The sequence below is a fragment of the Microcebus murinus genome, chromosome 4 (genome assembly GCF_040939455.1).
Source record: "Microcebus murinus isolate Inina chromosome 4, M.murinus_Inina_mat1.0, whole genome shotgun sequence".
Taxonomy (NCBI): domain Eukaryota; kingdom Metazoa; phylum Chordata; class Mammalia; order Primates; family Cheirogaleidae; genus Microcebus; species Microcebus murinus.
Genome location: NC_134107.1, coordinates 38011212 through 38037011, shown reverse-complemented (window position 1 = coordinate 38037011; position 25800 = coordinate 38011212). Strand labels below are relative to the sequence as shown.

General features: G+C 33.0%; 1 protein-coding gene across 3 annotated transcripts in view; it reads left to right on the top strand.

The window, feature by feature from the left end:
- The window catches only part of ANO3 (anoctamin 3), a 368098-nt gene that overhangs the window by 245237 nt on the left and 97061 nt on the right, over positions 1 to 25800 (top strand). For all 3 annotated transcript variants that reach the window (XM_012744641.3, XM_076002082.1, XM_076002083.1), the window contains 5 exons: positions 3547 to 3647; positions 12103 to 12147; positions 17084 to 17215; positions 20270 to 20376; positions 22598 to 22653. In XM_012744641.3, coding sequence (XP_012600095.1) covers positions 3547 to 3647; positions 12103 to 12147; positions 17084 to 17215; positions 20270 to 20376; positions 22598 to 22653 — 441 coding nt within the window. The remainder of the gene's footprint in view (positions 1 to 3546; positions 3648 to 12102; positions 12148 to 17083; positions 17216 to 20269; positions 20377 to 22597; positions 22654 to 25800) is intronic.

Here is a 25800-nt window from a genome sequence, read left to right as displayed (position 1 = left end):
CTACTATTGTATTCTGGCAACCCACATACATAGACTTCAGGAATCATGATGCCCTGAGGCAGAAAGAATGAGAACTCCATTCACACCAGAATAAGGTCTAGCTCCTGAGAAACTATTTCTTGTCCCAGGATCTTCCTATTCCATAACAGATATTCCACTTTGAAATCTTTCATGGAGCCCTTAGACAGAATGCAAATGATCAGTGCAGTTTCTACAGGTCTTGGTTATTCAGTCATTAATAATTCTGCATGTAGAACATCCCAGTCTGGCATAGATTGATTTTGTTTGAGTCTTGACTCACTTATCTTCATTGGAGGTCTCTCTTCCAGCTTCTGGGGCAAATGAGGACTAGATAAGGTTTCTGTAATCTTTAGGGTCTCATTTTCTCTCTCTTTAAATAACTGCTGGATAAGAACCCACGTCTTCCCAGGAACAAAAAATAATATATAGGCATAGGACAATTTAAATATATAAAAAGGAAAGAGACAAATCTTTCAAAGAAACTATAAAGTCTACAGAAATAAAGCTTTTTTAAAAAAAATTGTGATCAATTTATATTACCAGAGAAAAAGATTTAATTCATCAAGTAAAACTTTTTTTAACTTATTTTTTATTAATTTCTATATATTTAGAGGGTACAAGTGTTTTTTGGTTACATGAATGAATTGCATAGTGGTGAAATCAGGGCATTTAGTGTAGTCATTGTACTTCAGAGTTTTGCCCCAATCATAGGTTGTTACTGGCTTTATGCTTATATAACTCAAAGGTCTATCACAGAAGGCTTATAAAACCAGATACTGGTTTTAGGTGACTACCTACTGAGGGGAAAATAGAGAGAGAAAGATTCTAGTGAAGCTTTGAAATTAACCATTATTTTGGGTAGTGTCTGATTTGAGAGGTGTGCCCTCAACTACGAACAAACATTTCTGAAGGACTTGTTAGGCATGGGTACCTTACGTGCTCAATTTTTCATAGCATTCACAACAATTCTTTTGAACTTTTCAGGTGAGAAAACTGAGGATCACAGAAGTGAGGAAATTTTTCCAAGGTCACAAATCTAGTAAATGGTAGAGAAGGAATTTGCACTTAAGTCTTTGTAATTTGAAACACTGTGTTTTTTGTACTAGGCCATGTGATTCTTCTAAGTAGGCAATCAGGATTGAAGAAATTTAAATTATGCTTGGTAAGTGAAAGGCAAGTTGGTATTCCACCAATAGCCAACAGCATAATTTTAAAAGGAAGAACTTTGTTATTTTGAATGTAAGAATTTTTTTATGGATAAGGCAGGAAAAATTATAATAAATATGAAATGTGTCTTTCACTTGCCCTGGACGAATGAGTCATTTAAATAAATGTTGCTTATGCTATTTAATTTTTTTTAATTTTTAATTTTAGCATTATTTTTTATTTCAGAATATTATGGGGGTACAAATGTTCAGGTTACATATATTCCTTGCCCCACCCAAGTCAGAGCTATAAGCATGTACATTCCCCAGATGGTGTACACTGCATCCATTAGGTATGAATATACTCACCCCCTCCTGCCGCCTCCCATCTGCCCAACACCTGATGAATGTTAAAAGTTTTTCAACTCTATCATTTTTGCACAGAAACCTTTCCACCCAGTTTAGAACATTTAATACAAAGATTCTGGAAATATCAACATCATAATGTTTTCCTTTTCCTTGATTATGACAGATTTCCCAGCTGGTGATAAATATGTTTTTAAATAGATAGTCATTTGAAGGAATCAATGGTCAATTTAAAAAAATTATATACACTTTTTCTCAGGTACAGCTTATGTGTGTAACATTGGTATGAATTCAAAGGCCTGTATATATTTGAGACATACCGTTGTCTACTTCTGGCAATGTCAATTCTCATTTTGATAATTCTTTATCTTTAATTTGAAACAAACATATTCCAAGTAGGAAAAATCCTTTGGAAATTGTATTGACACGAAAGCGTCTTTTGCTATTTTCCCATGGTGATTTGCAAAATATAGTAAGCTATGAGGAAAAAACAATCCATAGTGCAAATTTTGAAAATTCAGCATATTTTATCACCTGCTTGTATATATTTAGCAAGTATATGTGGATTAAAGTGCTTCGGATGTCCTCTAATGAGAAACCCAAAATTTACTTGATCATGGAATGCCCTCGTTTCTTTTTCCATAATATTCTGTGGAAAATAGACTTTGGCAAATGCCGACCTGTGAAAGTGCCTGCCTGGTGGTAAGGGCGGTCAAGTTGCCTTCTATGTTCGAGTATTAGTTCAATGACATGGTTGTCTAAATCCTATTTAGAAATGTTGGTAATACAAATAAATAATTTTCTGGCAAATCTGCGAAACTAGCCCTGTTTAAAATATGCGGTTATACGAATATATGGATATAAAAAATTTGCAGTTTAATTTTAAACCATATATACTTTTAAATTCAACTGATATATGTCCTCCCTACTTTTGAGCTTTTAAGATTCATGGTTTATTGAGTCCTGTGTAATGGAAATTTAAATGAACAATGTTAATGAAATGGAGCTCAGCTCTATCTAACCTGATGGGTGTGTCTAAATGGAAGCAAATAACAGTTATTCCATTATGGATATTCAGCTTGTATAATCCCATAAAGGATAAGCTCTGCATAATTGGATGCTAGAATGACCACAAACTTGTTCCTTGTTCTTTGAACCTTAGACATTGTAAGAACTTATTCAATCTGTGTCAGCTTTTTTTAAAAGTCAGAATGTGAACATGAATGATACATAATGTCTAAGTAATCAGTTTTTTAGTTAATTATTTTAAATTGCTGGACCAAATCTAAGAATCTTGATGATTATCTGACCAGAGGTATGATCGAGATATTCAAATAATGGAATCCAATTCTGAAATTTCCAAGGATTGGACCAGAGTACCCCATTTTGTAACAAGCACCTTAGGTAATTATGATGCACACTAGGCTCTGCTTAAAAACCTCTTGTCTTATTCAAAGACACTTCAAGTCCTAGATACTCAGGACACTGATGCAGGAGGATCTTCTTAACTTGTTGATACAAATAAAAGTGGATGAGAAGGTACGAGTTAGCATGCAAATATGATAATTTTGTATGCTCTATACTCCATTTTTTTCCCAGGATTATCACAGGACTCAATAAAACATGGTAGAAGAATAAATTAATTAATAAACTACTGGTGGCAACTGGCAGTGTTTTCTACCCCCTCTGAACAGGAAGGAGAGGGTCATGATAAAGTGTCTATCAAGAATAACTTTAGATTCTTAGTTGGCTTATCATTGCCTTAAGTGGAGCAATGAGTAATATAAGAAAATGCACTAATTCACATAGGTTGTTATTTCTTATACACAATGTCATTATTACATTTTTATTAAGGATTTTATTAGTTAAGAATTTTTAAATAATTCCTTTTAAATCAGTGACAATGATCATGCATATTCAAGAGAACAGTGTTCCTTACTCTCAAATCAAATTGTGACATAATACCGTCAGTTCTGATTCTAAATAATGGTGCCTGTCTTGCTATCCTTTGCAGCCAGCTATTGCAAGCCCTGATATCATGTTTATTAAAATTCACATTCCATGGGACACGCTGTGCAAGTATGCAGAAAGGCTGAATATCAGGATGCCCTTCAGGTACTTTAAAATTTCATTTCATTCTATCTCAATGTGTATTAAAATGAATCTGTCTTTTGCAGCACCTTACAGCAATAAAGGTAACCCTTTCTATGGGGAAAATGCTTTTTCCTCCAAAATTTCAGTTATCCTGGACAGTTTTTTTTTTTTCCTTTTAATTTTTTCACCCAATTTGGCACATTTTCTGTTTTCCTAGACATTTTATATAATTTTAAGGTAGACTTGCATAGAGGAAATGTAAAGCAGTTATTTCCAATTTTAACTTATAACAATTCCCAAGATCAATCTCACTTCTTATTTCATATGGATGGGTAGAACTCTTTTTATTTTTGTGGAGGGCAATAATTTTAAATGTATATACCCTTATGTAAATAAAATGACCTTCTCTGTTATAGTGGTTAGCAAGAATCATTTCTCAGGTCAGTTCAAACAGGATGGTTTCTTAACTCTGTTCTCAATACCAAGAAATAAATGGTAACGAGAGGACTGCTTTCTTTCAAAGAATTTCAGGCCTTCCTTTAGGCAAGCAAAGACATCAATTTCCCTACATTGAGCATCTTGGGTTATATGCAGAATGTTATCACTCTTCTCCATTGATTCTCAAAGTAAAATTCAAAAGTGCTCCACTGTATGCAAAGTATTAACTTATATTGGAGACATGAACATTTACATATATACGGAGCTCAATATGCATTATTAGCTGCTAAGAAGTTTTAAAAGGTTTAGAGTAAACAGGATGCCAAGTAAAAGAGCCTCTAGGTAATGAATATAAGTGAACGCTGAAAGTGCAATTAAAAAATATGGAGAACTTTCTCAGACATGGTAGCATGAAAGCATCCAACTCTGGTAAGAGTTCTGACATCCTCAAGTTTTATGACAAGCCTCTATGGTATTCAAGACAAAATACCATAGAGGAGGTATTGTTCTCATCTTCATCATTTGAAACACCTCAGGCTTGAAAGATGCAACCACAGACATCACCCATAAATCAGAAATTGATTAAGTGTTAGCAACTACTGAGGAATCTTTCTGGCAATATTAGAATTAAATGTCTGAATTAGTTCACCTTCATGCTTCTATGGGTTTAAGAGTTCTCTAAAGAGATGATATTTAGGAGATACGCAATTAATACCTCAAAAATCTTTGCAAAATAAAAATAAAAAACAAAAAATTAACAAAGGAAAAGTATTTTTAATTCTTCAGCACCTTATACAAATTATTGGTAATATTCCTTAAAAAATCTCTGAGATTTGTACATTTTTATAAAGCTTGGTTCTTGAAAGAAGCAAATAAGGGCCTGTGAGATATTATTTGTGTTATGATTCGATAAAGTCTATAGAGTACTGCTTTCAATTCAGGTCATTATTCCAAACTAATCTTGAAACTAAACCTAGGTAAGTTTGCATTTGTGCTAAACTACATTTCTTTAGTTCTGGTAATTTTTATCTCACAGTATATAGTCTTCTAAAATGTCTTTTGAAATACTTGACCAGGACTTATTACTGATTATTGTAATATATGTATAATGATATTCTGATAGTGGGAGAATTCTTGCTCTTTTCCCTGATTTCTTCTTGTTTAGTCTGTATATATTCATGCAGGATAAAAAAATGAGATCAATTTTAACCTATCAAAGAATTTTACAAGCAATAATATTCAAACTTAGCATAGATATATGATAAATAATCACTTTTGTTTATTCATTGTAGGAATCAAACTTCATGAAAATATTCTGAAAGAAATTTAAAACCTTTTTGTGAGTCTTACTTTTCATAGCCTCCACTTTCTATCTTATGAATATAATTGAAAAAATAGAAAAATATTAACTGAAGTGTAATTTATAACTGAAAAATTAAAATATCTTCTATATTCAATGTTAGAGGACTTAAGTAACTTAGAAAATACTTTTGCAATGCAATATAATTCATTTATAAAATAAATGAGTACAAAAATTTCTTAATGATTGTGGGGAAATAGTAAATAAAAACTTAAATAAAAATGTATAGTATATGTAATTATTTAAGAAATGTGATTTCAACAATGTAAAGTCCATAACAATGCAATTAGAAAGAAATATAAGGATAGATTAAAAAGGATTGCTTCTGATGGGTGGGATTGTGGTTCTCTGTTATTTTGCCTATATCCTTACAAAATGATCTTTTTTCCACAAATTCTATGACTATATTATATAAACACAACACATGCAAAATAAGTGTTCCACTCAAGATAATTACCTGCTTTCTAATATGAGGACAAAATTGCTTAAAACTTCCAAATGTTGCCATCATCCTAATCCTATTCCTGTGATTTCATCATTGTTTCTAAGAAAAGTCATAACTGAATTTATGTAAAAACTAATTTCCTAAAAAAAAAAAAAAAAAAAAAAACTAATTTCCTTTAGATCAAAGAGAAGAAATCCCTTGGGGACTATATAACAATCATGTCATTTCAGTAGGTTTCAGTATTAAGTTTCAGTTCAGGTTGAGTGAACATGGTGTTAAAACATATTCAAAAAGGGAGCATGTCTTCCACCTCCTCCTCCAGACTTTATACAAAACAGATGCTTACCGGGAGTCCAGAAGATTTATTCCATTTTTGCTATCCATCACTGGCATCATTTTATTTAGATCTTGACACAGATACCTATTATTAAGATGCAATTATACTTTCATTCAATGGAAAAGTGAATTATGAATACAGGCCTTGATGGTCTTAGTCAGTTTAAGCTACCATAACAAATCACCATAGTTTGGGTGTTTCAAGCAGCAAACATTTATTTCTCACAGTTCTGGAGACTGGAAGTCTGAGGTGAGGGTATCAGCATGGCCAGGTTCTAGGAAGGGCCCTCTTTCGGGATGTGTGTTCACACATGGAAGGACAGCTAGCTAGCTCTCTGGCATCATTTTGTAAGGGCACTAATCCCATTCACAAGGACTCAATCTTCATGCCCTAAGTATTTCCTAATGGCCCCAACTCCAAATACCATTAAATATTAGGTTTTCAACACATGAATTTGTGGGGGACACAACCATTTAGTCCATTATAATTGGTAAGGTACATTTGCTTTACCCTTAATATTTGACTTTCATAATTTCCAAGATAGTTTTTCTTTCTTTATCACTATTTTAAATTATGTTTATTCTGCTGTAGTCTATAAGGGAAAGTCTTATGAAGACAATGGCAATACTGTCAATGGTATCATACTTTTCATATAGCTCTTTCCACTCTCCCAGTTGGATTTTACTAATTTTTAAAAATGGAGTCTACAAAGCATATCAGCCTCCTTTCCTTCATTTTCCTTATCCTATACTTTCAAACAAATTTCAAGGAACTCATAATGATGAAATAATTAGTATTCTCATAATTTGGATTAACAAATCTGTATCATATTTAATTTAATTTAGTTTCATTTCTTTATAAGTGCATTAAAAAACAATTCCTTTGCCAGATTGTAAGTGATCTTCCTTTGCATGAAGTGGAGCTTAGGTTTCCAGGCTGTGTGCCATAGTGTCCTTCCGTTCCAGAGATTTTGAAAGCGATGCTCTCTTGAGTCAGACCATTTTGGTTTTTTAAATTATATCCAATTTTTTTTTCATTTCCTGGTATTACTGCCTTTGAAAAAAGAGTTCTAACACATCCAAGGGAAGAAAGAGAAAAAAAGAAAACCATGAAACATATGCAGTTGCTATCTCTTTTTATTGATGTTTTGCCTAAAATTTCTTCTTTGTAATATGTTTTCAAAAAATGTTTATAATTGATGCATTATAATTGTGGAAACTTTCATAAAATATCATTGAAATTTTGATAATTTAATAAAAATATTAGAAAATATGCATCATTTTCCTAAATGTGTCAAAGTAATACTAATTCCACAAGACATTAAGAGAGGAATATCTGTAACCAAATATGTTTCTGTATTCTGAGTTAATAAATAAATATTTTTACTGCAAGAATTTTAAGAGAAGTGGTACTCAGTCTTAGAGAGCATTAAAATAACCTGGGAAGCAGTAAAAAAGAAGGTTTCTGGAAACTACATCCAGAGTTTCTGGCATATTAGGTAAGGAAGAAAGGAATTGGGTGTATACATTTTTATTTTATTTTTAAATATATATTTTTTATTTCATTTTTAACAATCATCCCAAATGTTTCAGGTGTAAATAATGAGTAAATACTGTCTTGGAAATTTTAATATTTTAATATTCCTTATAATGTTTATAGATTTCAAGAGGCAGTTATACAATGTGTAGCCTTTCTTTAATTTTATCTGATGCTTGTGTTCTTGGGAAAATAGTTTGAGAAATACTAAAACACAGAGTTCTTTTGGAACATCTTTCCAGATTAGTTTAAATAATAGATATAGCATTAACTAACTCCTTAGTAACTAACTTTTCATTTATTTATAAGGTACATCTGAAATTTGGGGTAGCAGCCAACTCATAATAAGAAAAAGCTATTCATGCATACCCTAAGCAGCAAAGTGTTTTCATGATGGCCAATCTAGTCTCCAATTGTCAACTGTTATCTTATTGAAGAACATATCTACTGCTTTAAAATTTAATTATACAGGAATAATAAATAGGTAAATACACATCTCTTTTTAGAACAAGATTTAAAAAAAATACATAAATATTTTACCCATGCTGAGTTATCCCATGTGTTTATTTATCCTTGAAATCTACCTATTACATTCCACAAAGAAAAGCTGCAAATTTACTCAGGAAGTTTTATTATTTACAACCTTTCTTGCAAAAAATTTCTTGTTCTTTATTGCATAAAAGTGAGTTTTGAGCATTTTATCTAAATTTTCCACATGAATATATATGTAAAATTTTAATGTGCCTAAATTTTCTAGCCACTTCTTTCTTGACTTTTCTTCCAATGTAAATATGGCCTACACATTGGACTTGTTTCAAAACTAACCAAGAAAATTTCAGAGGGTTACAATAGACCACATTTCCTAGTTTTTATCATATCAGGAAGGACATAGCCTCTGTCTTCTACATTTCAGAAATATCACATCCCACTTTTAGCATTTTTCTTTTGATTCAAAGGTGACTTTTATTCCTTCTTACCTCTCTCTCACATGAAAAGGGTTTGCCACATCTTATGATAATTCAGTCATCCTGCAGCTTCTGAGGTGGAGTTTCTCTTACTTAAGGGCTACCTGTTGTTTATTTTGAGAATATGTATGCAATAGGGGTCAAGCTTATCCTCCCACAAATATTTTAAGCATAGCAAATTTGGGGCTATATTTTTAAAACATTAATAATACATTTTTATCACAATTGAGATTAAACCTAGATAACTTTTTATGCAAAAGACACCCTACATAAAATAAAATAAAATAAAAACCTAGAGGGAGCCCAATATATAAAATAGGACCAAGAAGCCTAGGGTCTCACTCATTTGACGGCCCTTCTAATTTGGCCTTGCAGGCATCTCCACACTTGGCTTTTGACTGTGTGGAGTGCTAGCTGGAAACAGTGATTAAGATAATTATTTACTTATAATGTTTAAGTGGCTGTTCTAATAGGTAGTATGTAGGTAGATAAATGTAGCCTTGATGCAAGGTATAAAATAGCAAGATCATTCAAATGAAAAATTATGGGAAAATTAAAGAAAGCAATGTACATGAATACTATGCAGTTAGGATAGAGGATTATATGTAGAACAGGACTTGGTCTTGCACGTTCATTTATGCAGAACTAAGGAGAATTGTAGGTGATTGTTGTCTTCCTGGATTCAAGATACTCTGTACATTGTTGGGAAAATATAAATTAAAACAAAATCTCCCCCAACCCAGAAGACCTCCCCACAAATATTGAAGAGTAAGAAAACCATTTCATTATCAAATAAGCATTAAACCAGAATGTGGTTTAATCACCGTTAATTCACTGAGAGATTAAAAAGGCAGAAAGAAGTCTCACTTTTTAGTGAGATTTCACATGTAGCCAAGCAGTTACAATTTATGGCATGTGCATACATGTTCTCAAGATCAACAATAACTAGTCCTTAAGTAAGAGGACTTAACAAGACCATTTATCACACATAGTTTAGGCTAGATTCCTCTGGTAATTGGGGTGTAAATTGGCTTTATAGAAAACAAATAAAATTTGTCATACCTTTATGATGGGAGGTAAGTTTGCAACTTGGAACAAGGCATCCATGAAAGTTAGGTCCTACCCTTCCACAAAAACTGGGAGGTGGGATGCTATCTCCCTTGATGTTTACATTTTAAAGAGACAGCTCTAAAGTCCTGACAAAAGACCCATTTTATTTTCTAAAAAATTAATATACATTTCAAAGACAGGAGAAAGTACTTATATATAATTTCAAGTTTCTTAAGTAAATGCTCCAAGAAGAGGGAGGGAGAAGGTTCTTTCCTTTTCAACAGGAAGAATTAAGTATTTTATTTTTAATTTGTATTTATTCTATAGTATAAGTGCAATAAAAGTGTTCATACTGTAGGACTCTTTTTCCATTTGTTCTTTATTTCTCCCAAAGTATTTTCATACTTAAAAATTTTTAAAAATTGCTTAAGAGAAATAGTTTGGACTACCAGCAATAAAGATAGAAAATAATATTTAATCCAAATCTAAGCCCCTCTCTGTATGCTTTTGTAATATTCCTTACTAATATCTATGCTTGATAATTACACTTGTAAACTTTGTTTCCTCTAAGTCATGTTCTGGAATTTTATTGATGCTGAAAATTATTTTAAACCAATTTCTACCTCGTGGTTATTTTTTTAATGTTACTGTATTTCACAAATGTTTATTAAATGTGAAGTGCTCTCTGGCATTGAAAGGGATAAATGCAACTGTGAATTAAGCAAAGGCTTATTGATTCATTCCATCAGCCATCTGAGTGCTTACTATTTATCAAGCAATGTGCCAAGTATGCACAGGCATACAAAGGCAAATGAAATAAAACTACTGTCTTCAATAAACCGATTCTCTTGTAGAAGAAAGTCAGTGAACATTATGCAACATAGTGCAAAGCAGTCTATGCAGAGGTGGTTCAGAAAAAAAAGAGTCCAATGGCTTGAATAATGTATGTAGACAGTGTATGTACACAATCTTTTGTGTATGTTTGAAAAAATGAAGGGAAAGACATTTAAAGCTTGAGTTTAGGATAAATATAGCAAGCCTCAAAATTACATGTTGGTGTTTAACATTGGAATAAGGCAGGGACAACTTTAAAATTATTTTCTGGCAGTATGACCAGAGATTGGAATGAAATATGGTACCTCAAAAAGTTTTCAAGTTTTTGAAGCTGTTAATAACACAGGGCTAAATATCAATTGCCCTGACTCTTAGCCCTGTTTTCTAGATACCACACCATGAAGGAGTTTAATCATCCTCTGAAATGGGTTTTGGTGCTGGGGATAAACAGCATTTTAGAAGACCCAGAATATCAGATTTCTGAACTCCAATATGAGGATGTAGCAGAAATAGTCTAGGTGACAGATTAACTGCTGTCACCAGAATTTTAGTTTCACTAAAATTGTACATGCTTACTTAAGCATACCCTACGTAAAACATTCTTATCTCCCCGTTGCTTTTCATCTAGAAACTTTAGCATTAGTTGTTAAGGCCCCTCATCATCTGTGCCTTGTTTCCCATCTTCCACCTCTTCTATCACTATAGTTAACTTTCAACATATACTCTAGCTATTACCAAATTTGTTGCAGTTCTCTGAATCTTATAATGCTTGGACTTGCCCCCATAACCATCTGATATGCTACCCCTGTCTAGGCTACCATGTGTAACCACTTTATCCAGAGGCCTTCTTCTACTTGTGCTTTGAGATTCAATACAGGTGACACATACTCCAGGAAGGCTTGTCTGTCGCCTTTCTTCTCCACCTGTAAAAACAAACAAACAAACAAACAAAAAACCTAATTGGGATCCCCTTCCTAGGTATTTCCTTAGGACTGTCTGTTTTTCTACATGATTACACTTTATTATAATGAGTCACTTGTGTCAACTATCAAGGAAGCTTCTTGAGGGCACAGATCTTTTTTCTCTAATATTTAGTGATTATACTTTACCATTACTAGGCAAATCAAAAGTATTTATCACTATGTATTTAGATGGATGTATAGATAAATGGATGGATGGATGAATGAATGACTTATAAATTGTAAGCAAATAATCTGGTTAGTATGCACTGAGTGGCAGAAGACAGAGTTTCAAAAATAGAATTAAAAATAATATATCTCAAAGTGGCCTATGGATTTGTTAAAGTGTTTTTGTTATTAATAACTTAGCTATGGAAATTAAAACAGTGTAATTTCAATGTTCTTGTTATACTGGCCTATTTTAACATCTTAAGTTTCTTAAGCACATGGAACTTGAGATATGGCAATGCTCAATATGATTGAATATTGTCACCCACTGGTTTCACTTCATTTTCCTATGACTTTCCTCAGTTGATTTCTACTATTTTTCAGGAAAAAATGCTATTACACTGACCGGAGGAGCAAATCAATGGGCAGGTTGGTGGGTGATGCATAATTTCTTTATGACCAATTTTTCATTTTGAAAAAAAAAATAAAGAAGAAAACATTCGATTACTCATTTCTGCAGTTGTAAATTTTAGGGAAAAAAATTCTATTGATTTGTTAAAAAGATTTCCAAAATGATTTTATACCAAACTGAACAATGCTTAAAATCAGATCATCTCTTTGTTACTATTTACCATTGTCATTTTTAGAATCCTCCCATGATACTATATTGTGGAAGGAGGTTTTTATGCAAGTTAGCATCTTAAGAGATTTTAATTTTAAAAATATTTATAAAACCAGGATCAATGGGTAAATGATGAACCATCAGAGGAATAGAACACTAGACCCAGCAAAGACCTTGTGTATCATTCAGTCCAATTATTTTATTTGACAGAAGTGGTAAAGACTTAGTGTCCAGAGTCATAAAGTGTTTGACCAAGGCCATACAGCATCTTTTGAATTGCGGACCTACTCTTACTCTACCACCCGAAGCTGATGTTTTTATTTTAGTATTTAAAATGGACTTCTTTTCAAGAGCTTCATCTCAAAACATAAGAGTACCTATGGAAAAGGAATTAATCAAACTATAACCCTGAGACAGAAGGAATTCTTCCACCTGAATCGCCTTGGCACTGTTTAACTGGAGGAAGTGAGCTTCCATTTAATGAATGCCCAAACAAAATCTTCTTACACTTGGCTGTTTTCCTGCTCATTGCAAAAGAATCAATTAAAAAAGACAAAACATGCAAACATGGTAGCATCTTCTCCATTGAATAATGTTGCAGGATGTTACAAGTCAGAATAACACAAAAGCTAGAAAAACCATATACTGTGACTAACCAGACCATTTTAGAAAAAGATTCAATAAATAGAGTTTCTTTACCAAGAAAATTGAATGTAATTTCAAACTTTATAAATCAGAACAGGAGAATGTTGGTGTTTTTAAAATACTAAATTTAAGCATGGTAGTATTGGATGATGAAAAAAGTAAATTATGGAGGAAAAAATTTTGAAATTAGAATGAATGTTGAAGGAATTAGTTTTAAATGGCTTTTTAAAAATTAATTAATGATGCTTCTGAGCCAAGCCATGTTTTTCTGTCCGTTATCATTTAGAATAAGCCCTCATCATTTCCCATGTGGTTATTTGGTCCTGGTCTGTGTAGCAAATTTTCAAGTCATTTCTGCATAATAAAATCAAAGTCATTGGAATATTATAGTATATAAATTTACAACTGCAAGGCTTGTTTGTTTGTTTTGCTCTGCATATGCCTGCTTTATGTTGGATGGTTGATAAAATCTCTTGAGTTCACTTCAGTGTGCTGCTAAAATCTGTGCTGGTCAGATTTTGCTACTACATAATTGATGGATTTTCTGTTAAACAAGCATCTTTCTTTCAGACACGTAGAATTATAAAATCCTGTATGTTAAGATCACAACAAATGTCTATTTAAATAAAACTATCACAATTTAGTTTTAGAGTAAACTTGTGTTTAGAATGAATAACAAATGTGGGTATGCTAAATCCTAAAGAAACAGCATTTCTAATAATTGAAAACATTCTTTTTCCATTTGGTCAAAATGTAAAGGTAAACTAGAAGATGAATACTGCATCATGTGTCATAATATGTTTTATTATCTTTTATGTATATTATTGTTTAAGTTCATAAAATGAAAATTCAGTTATCAGTTATTCCAAATGATTATTAAAGTATCTTGAACCTTACTATAACCTACTGCTTTACATTTAACTTATTTTAAGTAGTTCTCTTTTATAGATAGCTATTTTGCTGTGGATGCATGTGGGAAGGAGTAAGGAATAATAAGAAAGGAGTTTATATGAGACACTAAATGGAAAAAAAATTGTAAAAATTATAAAAATCTGTAGATATTTTGGAAGGTGGGAAATTGAAATAATATATGCCCATATAGTTTTACTTGTGCTTTTCCTTTCTTGAAGTGGGAAAAATATTTTGTGTGTGGTTAATTTTAACCAGTAAACATTACAGAATACATAATGTACAGACAATTATCCTGCTTTTAAAGATCATCATTTCTCCAGGCAGGTTGAAAGGAAATGGCTGTAATTTTACTATAGCTGCAATTTATCTTTTATTTACAAAGCATTTTCACATTCAATTATCAAAGCATCTTCAAAATGACCCTGCAAAAAAGGCAGAACAGAGTAGCTAGTTTTGCAGATCAGAAAAAATAAATGACTCCCTTACCATCTCCGCCCACAGCCCTGCCCTAGCTTTCACAGCTGGTTTGCCAGAGTTTCTGCTTTAAGCAGGTTCTTTTGACCTTTTAATCCAGATTTGTTTTCAGTTTCCATAGAATTATTTAAACTTTCCTCTGATTTTATCAAAGGAATTTAAAGCTCTATTAGAAGTCATCTTCACATTATGCCACAAAATCTTGAGTTTGCAAGATGTCCAATACAATAAAAGTGTGATAGAGTGTAAATAATGCATTCGATTATGTTGGTGGCATGATAATATTAGTTGTAGTAATAAAAATAGTAGCAGTAATACTCCTTTTTGTCGTTATTATCATTAACATTTATTGTGTGCTCACCATGTGCTATGTGCTATGGTGTCATACATTATCCATTTAATTCTCAAAATATTTTTTTCAGTTAAGAGATAAGAAACAGAGTAAGTCTCAAAGAAATTAATAAACTGTATCCTTGCTTTCTATATTCAAACCCAGGCTGACCACATTTCACCATCAGACATTTACTTCTCCATAGGAAGTATGTGTGCAAAGCCTTCATTGATAATGCTTGTTTTCTGTTAACAACATAAGTGATGGCCTAAAAGTCCTTTTATTGCATTTCTTTAAAAAAATATTTAAAATTCACATTAACTTCCAGTTTGTTTTTAATGTTATCAGAGCTAATAGGACTAAGAGTGCTATATATAGCTCATTAGGAATTTCTAAATGTGGTCATAATTCCTCCTTTTATTTTATCCTCCTAGCCACCTAATGAAAGAGAATAGATGGAATTACTTGCTTTCTAGAAATGAGGATCCTGAAAGATTGGAAATGTTTTTCCTAATTTCAATTATTGTCAAATTCAGCATTAGAACATTCATCTTCCAGCTCCTACCCCACTGCTTTTTTCAACTATGCTAAATTTAAAAAGCTGGAGTAATTACTATATAATCTATTCAATGTTTTCTACATGTCAGTGCACTGGCCTCTGGGATATGGTGATATTTTATGTTGTTAGGGTCTACTTTTATAGCAAGAAGAAGCAAAATAAATACTCAGATACTACATATTTATTAATTTAGGCTAGAAAAAAATGTTTTGGTCCCTCCAAAAACAAAAATAACTTGGCATCTAAATGATAACCTTACTTGGCAAAAAAAACCCAAAAGAAATCTAGATAGTCACGTGCTAAACTTACATTAGAATTTGATGCATATTTCAAATTATACATGATAATTTTACCATATTGGATTTGAATAAAATAATTTCTAAGATACAATGTTATAGCCAGACGTGGTGGCATGCACCTGTAGTCCTAGTTACTTGGGAGGCTGAAGCAGGAGGGCACTTGAACCCAGGAGTTCAATGCTGTAGTGAGCTATAATCACACCACTGCACTCTAGCCTGGGTGACAGAGTAAGACCCTGTCTCTAAAAAAAGAAAAAAAGATCCAATATTAGCTGCCTATCCACTGCTGTGCTAAATTTTTTTCTGAAGTTCAAGCAGAGTTGACCAAATATTGATATGTGTATAGGAAAATGTTCTATCCTGGTACTTTGACTTACTATTACAGAGGAAGCCTAAGATAGAAACTCATAGTGTATAAATATTACCTTTTTTTTAGTAAATATTTTTATAGTAATTTAGAATTTACATATTCAGAAACAATCTCTGGAGTCAATCTCTTTCTTTTCGTTTATTTTCTTCTTTGTAAAATAAATGATTTCAGGATATATAAAACAATAGAACTAGGTTATGACTATAATCTAAAACTGGGACCAAAATATCCTAATGTCAGATTTCTCGAAATAGTGTCCTTACAGTATATGTCTGATGTCTATATTAAACTTCAAAATATGAGAAGTATAGTCAGTAGGGATAGCAGCATGAGCATCCCCTAGAGCTACTTAGGAATGCAGAATCCCAGGCCCCACCCCAGGCCATTGAATCAGCATCTGCATTTTAACAAGGTGCCCATTAAGAGTCCTAAAAGTACTGTGGAGGCTCCTAGCCTCAACTTTCATTTTCATTAATGATTGAGTTTAAAGTAAAACACCTATTTGCAATTCTCCAGCAAGGTCACTATTGTTTTTATTTTATGAAGGAATATGCTGAGGCAAGAAATTAAATAATTTGTATAAGCTCATACAGTCAGTGAAATGTAGAGGTTTATTTTAACCCACTTCTGCTTGTTTCAAAGCCCTTGCTGTTTCTGTCACACTTGAGAATCCCAGTGCCACTGAATGAGGGTCATAGACATTTATTTCTCTTCAGCATCCACTTTTGTAGAGACATATTGTTTTGTTTTTATTTTAAAGAATCAGGGAGTAATCTATATCTACATATGTAGAGATATACTCATAGATACATACACACACAGCTTTAATAAATATATCATGCTGCCTTTTACAAATACTCCTTCCTACCACCATCTTTAGGTATGATGATTCTTAAATATTTACCACAAGGTTTTTTTTTTTTCATGAGGATAATGTGGTTGCCCTGAAAGAGTTTGCACAAAAGCAGGATTTAGTTTGTTTTGCTATTTATTTCTTTTGCAAGGAGTGCATGTGTGTTGGGGATGGTGGTGGGTGTACATGTGTGCATGTCTTTTTGGAACTCTTTCTTTGGTACCTAGGACAACTGTAGTGGATGGTCTGCATGGTTCTAGAATACAACGTAATGTGGTTTTAAATGTGACTCTGTTCCAGGGTGCAGAGTTATTTTAGAAGAATCAAAAACTGGATGGCCCAAAACCCAATGGTTCTTGACAAGTCCGCTTTTCCAAACCTAGGGGAGTCAGACTGTTATACTGGTCCCTTCAGCCGTGCACGGATTCACCAGTGAGTTTCCATCTCTTTTTTTCCTTCCACCTACCTTTATACTTTTCAATATCAGGGTCTTGTTTATGGAATAAAAATACCTGGGACCATTTCCATTGTTTACCAAATAAGTCAGAGAATATATCATTTTATTGAAAAACACGCTTAACTTATGAATAACATTATGTGAACATTATTAATTCTTTACCAACTTTATGATTTAGAGACTTTCAAGTAATGAATAATTAATTGTAAACCCATGGGCTGGTAGGCTAGCTCCCAACTCTTTCAAAATAATTATGATAGTAAGTCACTCAGTTAAAATAACAATAGTGATAACAGAATTGCTATTCATTAGCATATTCAATTACTCAATTTAACTAATTCTAATTAAATTATTATAACCATATTACACTTAATAGATATGTTTATTAATTATGTAGTTTAGTTTACTCTTATTAAACTAAGGTGAATGAGAATTTTTTAGGAATGTGTTGCATGACTTTCTCTCTGCCTACCTATGTATATATCTATTTTTATATTTATTGAGTTTCTACTTGACACAGGTTTAAGTTATAAAGGGGATTATGACAAAGTTTCTGCCTTCGTGGTACTCCCAGTCTAATGAGGCAGACGAAAATGTAAATTTACAATTAAATAGAGTGAACATGAAGATAGAAAAATACACAATTTACTAAAGGGCTATGGCTGTAGGGACTACTTTGCTGTATACCATTCTGGATTGACCTGTATTTGAAATGTGGGAGATTGAAAAGATGGATGAAACAGCATTCCAGACCATCAAACATGTAATATAGCCTACAATCAATGGGAAACCCTCCATTTCCAAATATTCTGTTTATTGTATTATTCTTGCCGGTGGATCTAGAAGCATCCTTTCTAATTCCAGCTATTAGAAGGAGAGTGGAGGAAGGGGGTGGAAATCCACTGACTTCCAAGTATAGAGAGGTCACACTTTCATAGAAGTTCCTTCAGCTTTCTGCTGCACATTTTCAGGACCTTTAAGGATCTGTGGTACAACAAATAAAAAACATTCTGCTCTTTTGTCTTTAAATCCCCAAAACCAGTGTTATCCTTGGCAATATCAATCAGAACACACAACTGCCTTGCTTAAGACTCCCAAATAGCTTCCCATTTGTACTTTAAAAAAAAAATTCAAATTTCTTATCATCTACTATGTGAACATGAATGCTGTAGTCCCTGCCCAGCACTGCCACTTCATCTGCTGCATTTTTTATTTTACTATAATTTCCTCATTTCTTCCATATAAGCCTTGGTTCTAGCCATAAAAAGCTCAAGCTTAGTCCCAACTTAGAGTCTTTGTTCTTGCTGTCCTCTGCCTGACATGTCTGCCCCCAGATCTTCATACAGCATATTCTTTTTCTTATCATGCAGCTCCCACTCAACCATCGCCACCTCAGAGATACCTGCTCTGAAAACATGACCTAGGACCCCCTGGTCCCAGTCATTCTCTATGTCATTATGTCGTTTCATTTTTTTTGTAGCAATTATCTGAAATTATGTTATTTGTCTATTTATGTGTTACCTGTTTCATCCCTCTTCCCCATAATGTAACTCCATGAAAAAAAAGAAAAGAAATTTATATGCTTCAGAAATATTTTTTTCAGGGAATACTGAATCAATTTGATGGTGAAAGAAGCAGGTGAACATTCCTTGTGCTACCTACAATTAACAGGACCCTGAATTTGGCATGTATGAACACAGATTTAAAAAGCATAATATAGAATATTGGAGGAACTCAGAGTGTAGTAAAATGGACAGATGTACAGATAAATCTAAAACAAGGCAGAGTAAAATCAATGTGTTAGGAAAGACATAAATAAAATGTACATTTTATAAGAAAAGGCAAGCCACTTCAAAAGTAGAGGATCTGGGAAGCCTTTTTGAAGGAGATAACCCTTTTTAACAGGTAAAAATATGGAGAGACATGGGGAGAGGAAGAGAAACAGATATCATAAACAGAGCAAAATCCAGAGGAAAATAAGTACAGGATTTTAAAGTCATGATAAATTATACAATTTGACAGATGATCAGATGCAAGAAGCCTGAGTTATTAGACATAAAACTGAAGAGTAAATTGGGGTGAACTTGTAGAGAGCCTTGGAGAAAAATAATAAATTTAATTATGCTTGTCACGATGAGCTGCTGACATGCTATACATAGAGGAGTGCGCTCAGGCTTGGAGCTGTGCTTTAGAAGTCAGGTGAGAAATTGGATGTCAAGTTAGGACACTCTTCTCATAAGTTAGGCAAGAGACAATAAGACTCAGGTATAAAGAGTGCCAAAGCTGGACACAGGTGGTTCAGTTAGAAAAGTAATTTAGTTTGGCAACTGTTAGAATAGGGAGGGTGAAGAGGAAGCATAGATCACAGAAGTCCTAATCCTTCAGGAGTAAGTGCCTCATGAAATGGTGGCTTATCATTCACAGAGATAAAGCAACTGGAAACAGAAGTGTCAGAAGTTGAGTGAGGCCTAGGACACTTCCATTGTTTGGGGCCTCTCCGTATATTATAGAGCAAATCAGACCCTTCCTTTCCTCTTAGGATCACCTGTTTTTCCTTTACATCTTTGGCTCTCACATGGTCCCTCCTTGCTAGTCTTCCTACACAGGACAACATACAGCATCAAAGGGAAGGGAGGACTGTTGTTCATTGTTAAAATTTTGAAAACAAGATAAGCTAGATTGGAAAGTGTGGTATGAGGATGGCATCAATTTTTAATGTGTTCTGTTTGGAAATACATTGCTTAAGATAGTATAAAATTAATGGGAGGCGGTGGACAATCTACTCTTTGCTTCTTCCATGCTAAACAAGAAATGGGAGGACACCTATATAAACTGAAAAAAGATACTGTAATGAATATTTCATAATGCCCTGTATCATTTATGAGTAATTTCTTTTTCTCTATCAATTGATTTTTTTTAAAGAGGATGACTTCTTTTCTGATTTATTATACTTCATATGCATTAGCTTTAGCGGAACTTATAACTATTGCTATTCTTTGAATATTAAAACTAATCCCTTCATTTAACAGCTTTATAATAAACAATAAGGACACCTTCTTCAGCAATGCTACTCGAAGCAGGATAGTCTATCACATGCTGGAGCGCACCAAATATGAAAATGGAATATCAAAAGTGGGTAAGAACATTAATTAAAAACATACAGAAAGTAGAATTTGCTGATACTATTTATACCCAGAATTATTGTTTGAACAACTGAAGCTTTGCCTTCTTTCATTAAATATGAGTGTATAGCACATTAAACACAAACTCTATAAACATTCTATCTTACAGCCCTTCAGTAAAACAAACAAACAAAAAAAACCATTTTGAAGGCATTTGTCCACATGTGTCAAAATTTAGAATGTGCAGACACTTTGGAACAGAAATTTTATTTCTTGAAATTTATCCCAAAGAATAATCATACTTTCGAATATATGAATTCAAAATATTTGAATATATCTAGAAATTGATTCATTGTGGCTTTGTAATAGAATAAAACTAGAAATACCTTAAATGTCAACCATTGGGGACTGACAGATAGGCTGCATCCATATAATGCATCCTTTGAAAATTATGTAACATTTATTCACTCTTAATACAAATTTATCAAGCATTTATTATGTGTGATGTATTAAATAAAATGTATAACATAGGCCCTTTACTCAGAGACTGAGTAAAGAAGAGAGACTGAAAATTAGTTATTAGAAAATTAGTTCTCTATTTATTGTCTTCAAAAGACATCCATGAACAAAATAAGTTTAATGTAATTTCGCTTCCTAAATGCATATAAATAAAAAGAAAACAATCTAGAAGAATATGTAAGAAACTTTTTAGAGGTTACCTCTGGAGGGAAATATAACAGCTAATTTAAACTTTTTAAATTTTTGTGTTGTTTGAATGTTTAGCAGTATGCTACAACATACATAATACAAAAGAAAATCGAGCATATTTCACCTAGAAAAAGTAAAAAAAAATTGTAAAGCTTACATAAAGATGAGTAAAGAACATAAAGATGAGTAGGTAACAAACTATAATATTAATTATATGGGTGAAAAATACAAGATGCTTGAAGATATCAGATATTATTCATGTCCTAAAATCCTTGAAAATAAGAAGTTGACAGCCAGTGGAAACTTGTCCCAATCTTTACTGATTTGTATTAAGTTGGAGTTTCACATAAGTAAAATGAACTATATTTTTAAGTTGGGCACTTTGTAAAGAGGCAATTTCAGACTTGGTTGCTCTTCTAATTAATAATTCATTTATTACCGAACATTTAAAATAGTTACCTTAGACACCAAAACCTTACTCCCTCAAAATAAATAAATTTAGTAAGAAATTTTTTAAAGAAATAAAAATAGAGAAATCCAGAATATAAACTGAAAGTGTGCTTAAATGATAACACTATGTACTATCTGCTTATGTAGTTTTTAAAAATAAATATGACATTTTAAATTATAACGATACTAGGCCTTTGTAGAAAATACAATAAACACAAAATAGTTAAAATAAAATTAAAAATATTCCTAACTACAATTTTCACTGTTAGAAATTTGTCTTAAGTACTAATTTTGTATTGAAATTAGAATTACATAGCATTTACAATTTTATATCCTGTTTTAAAAAAATTACCAGTATGTATATTTTCTCAAGTCTTTAATTACTCCTTGAAAACATTATTGTAAATAGCTATACGATATTCTGTAATAAGCTTGATCAAATCACAATTATTTACTAAGAACTTAATTTAATTGATTGCACTATAATAATTAAATGATTCCCCAATTTTGGATGTGTGACTCTTTCTAATTCTTTACTGATCTAAATAATACTGCAATAATAATTGCTTTCTCAATATCTGTTCTTACTAGGACTCCATGAGAATGTCCATTTCTCTATATCTTCACTAAGATGGAGATTTTAATGTGTCTTACATTGTTACTTATTAAACAGTTAATTATTTCTCAGTATCAATATCCTTTTGAAATATTTTGGGGGATATAGAATTCCTCTTATTCCCTGACTAAACTTTGTTGTTCTGAGAGATAAAATAAGTTGATCCTGGCTCATGGGATGTCAATTAAGTGGGTTTTAAAATGCCCCATATTTCATGATATGGCAAAGTGAAACTGTATGTTGGCATCTTGCAAATCTCTATTTAGTAATGTTGTAAGGACACAACTAGACTCAGTCTCAGTCTTTTCCACAGTCTCATTGTCCTCATAGGTGACGTGGCTATTCATGTCATTTGGATTATTTAAATTTTTTAAATTAATTTGTTGTTCCAAGTATATGTTGCTTCCGAGGAAATTTTTATTTAAACTAACTCAAGAACTGTCCTTTTCTTCTCTTTCCAGGTATCCGTAAACTTATAAACAATGGCTCATACATAGCAGCATTTCCCCCACATGAGGTAATTGTGAAATATATTTTTCATTAAACAAAAATGGTTTTCATGCTCAATGCTTGATCCCATTGTTTTCACTTCAATCTGGCGGCACATGCCCAAGAGTGTTCAGTCTGTAAGTGGCCCTCGCCCTCCTGAGTCCCCGTGGTAAGCTTGTGGTTGCACACTTGCTACTTTGCTCCAAAATCCTTCTGCAATTTGCCCCATGCAGGGAATCCCAACATTCCTGGACGCTCTGGCTGCTGCCGCCTGCTGCAGGACAGAGCTCCATGCTTGATCCAGCCTGAGATCCATACCACTCCACACAGGGCACATTCCAGGTTTGTGCCTACCACCCTGGGATACCTGAAAATCTATAAGCCTACAGCAAAAGCCCATATCCCATTTCCTACCTGATTCTCTGCCAGACTATTACCTGCCTGCCAGTTTTACATAGAAATGCCTGGTGTAAGCTTTGGTAGGCCCTGCCCACCATCAATGACATTTCAATCAATTTTAACTTCTCCTCCCCTCTCTCCTGTATTCTTGACTTTTTCTTTAAGGAAATTTCATGTTTTGAAATAAGAATGGGGTCTTTAGAGGTTTTAGTTCTGAACTATCAAAACCCATCACTCTTCTAGTTATAAAGTTAAGACTAAGGACTCATCATAGAACATATTACTTGAGAAATTTGCAGTCTGGTATAACTAATAATAGAAAAATGTATCGAGTACTTCCTATTTGGCAATGAGCTAAATGTTTTATATGGATGATCTCATTTAATCTTTGCAGCACTCTTTGAGAGATAGACAGTAACATTAACTCTTTTATGTACAGATAGCTGAGGTACAGAAAGGTTAAGTATCAAAAGCACAGTTTTGAGCCCAGGAAGCCAACCATGAATGTTTATATTCATTATGGTATACCTACTTATAGTAAGAATAGGAATAATAATAACAGGTAATATGTTTGTGTGTTTTATGCACCAGGCCCTGTGCATATATATTTTCTGTTGTTCTGACAGTAGCCCTAGAGGGGTAAATATTATTATTATTCCCATTTTTAGACATGAAGAAACAAAGCTGAGAGAAATTAAACACCATGTCAAACACCATGTCAAATAAACATAAGTGGTAAAGTGTTTAGAGTGGCAAACCTAAGGCCCTAGGAGAGCCTCTGTAGCAAGAGAAGGTTTGGATTGTTCTCTGTGTAGGTAAATTTCTCTATAAAGTCAGGGTATATTCTGACAATTCATTTGACGGTTTCTTGTGTGAAGTTTGGGATATGATAAATAGGTTGTAACTAATGGTCATTTTTCCTTTTTGCTTATAATTTAGTTGAAATACTAAACTATTGTTATTGATATTGTTATTGTGTATGGAACACATACACAAAAAGAATAGAAAACAATATTGGTAAAATATAGTAAGTAAAACAAAGTGGAAAGTAAAAAGGACTCAGGAATTTTCTATTGATTTTAAAATGCTACTTACTTGAGGGGGGAAATAAAACAAGGCTTTCTAAGAGGAAATGGGGACAATGGCACTGACAATAAGTTGATTAAGGACACTTCATAATTTATGGATTTCTTCTTCTTCATTGGTGCAGGAAATGAGTGCCAATCTCATAATTTTTACTGCTTGTTGAGATTCAGTTTTTTTCTTACAGAAAAGACAATGGCTAGAGAGGAGAGAGATAAATTTTCAATGGAATTTGGCATGAAAGGGAAAAAGAAAAGGTATATATATATATATCTATATATATATATATCTCATATATTCACATACATATGAGAAAGAGTTTGCCCAAGATACTGATAGAATTGATAATTCTAACAGTGATAAATAGTGGAAACAGAAAAGCATGTTGAGGGGAGGAGGGTCCATCTCGGGGATGGTGGGGATCATTAAGTCTACACGATCCTTTGGAAAGGCGCAAAAATATGTGAGTAAGCAAGAATACTTACTTTGGCCAGTTTTCTCTTGCAGCCCCACCTCATGTCATTGTCAAGCCAAAATAATTTGGCTGATTGAGGCATTAGACAAAGTTATTAAAGACTGAGATATTAAATAGAGTTAAAAGCATGGTATACCCGATATTCTAAAATCTAGCATCTAAAACCCAAAAAGGCTTTTAGTCTTTAGGCTTTAAACACCTTGAGCTACCCTGGGGAAGACAGCTCTCAGGCTGCACTTTACTGTACTTCCACCTTTACCTAATGGATTTCTCTATTTTGTTGGAGAACAAGAGAAGTGGCACCCACCCCTGCCTCTCACTGCAACCTCGAGGCACCTGCAAGCCATGATTCAATGTGTCCTCTGCCTCATAGGAACCAACATCCCTGGTTGTCTGGGAACAGTCTGATGACAATTTTATACATTCCAATGGCTATAATATATCAAATATATATAAATAACCAACACTAATTGCATATTTCCTATGTGCCTGGCACTTTATAGAAACTATCCAAGTTGGCCTCATAAAACCCTTCTATACTTGGTATCATTAATGTAATTCTTATTCTTGTCATCTATCTAGGTGAGGAAACTGAAGCATAAGTCCACTTGCTTTAAATTTTTTTAAATTTTTTACTTTTAGTTATTATGGGTACATAATATTTGTGTTTATTTGATAGGGTACATGCGATGTTTTGATACAGGCATACAATGTATATTAAATGAGGGCAATTAGAGTATCAGTCACTTCAGGCATTTATGATCAAATGTTTCATAAAAGCAGAATGATACATTGGAGTGAGGTGAGGAACTCTGTGTCTCAAGTTTGGTTTCAGAAAATATATAATCACATCTATTGTCCTCTTTCTTGATCTTAAAAGCAGAGAAGTTCAGGCTTCAGGGAACACTTTCCTCTATAAGACATATTATATAATCCATATCATTGCAACCTATGTCACAGATTTTTGAGAAGATGTAAAGAATTTGAAAATCCTTTAATTTTTGGAATATCTTATTTGAAGTCAATTTTAAGGATTCTACTGCTTAAAAACATGACTAGCACTGGTGGCTAAGACCTCTTGGACTTTTTGAATGACCACTTCTTCTCCTCCTTAGCTTCTGTAAAGGGTAGAAAGCTTTACTGGGACTGCATCACTTCTTCAAACAAAATCATTCTTTTAATTTCTGAACTAAATATCACAACAATTTCTCTCAGTGA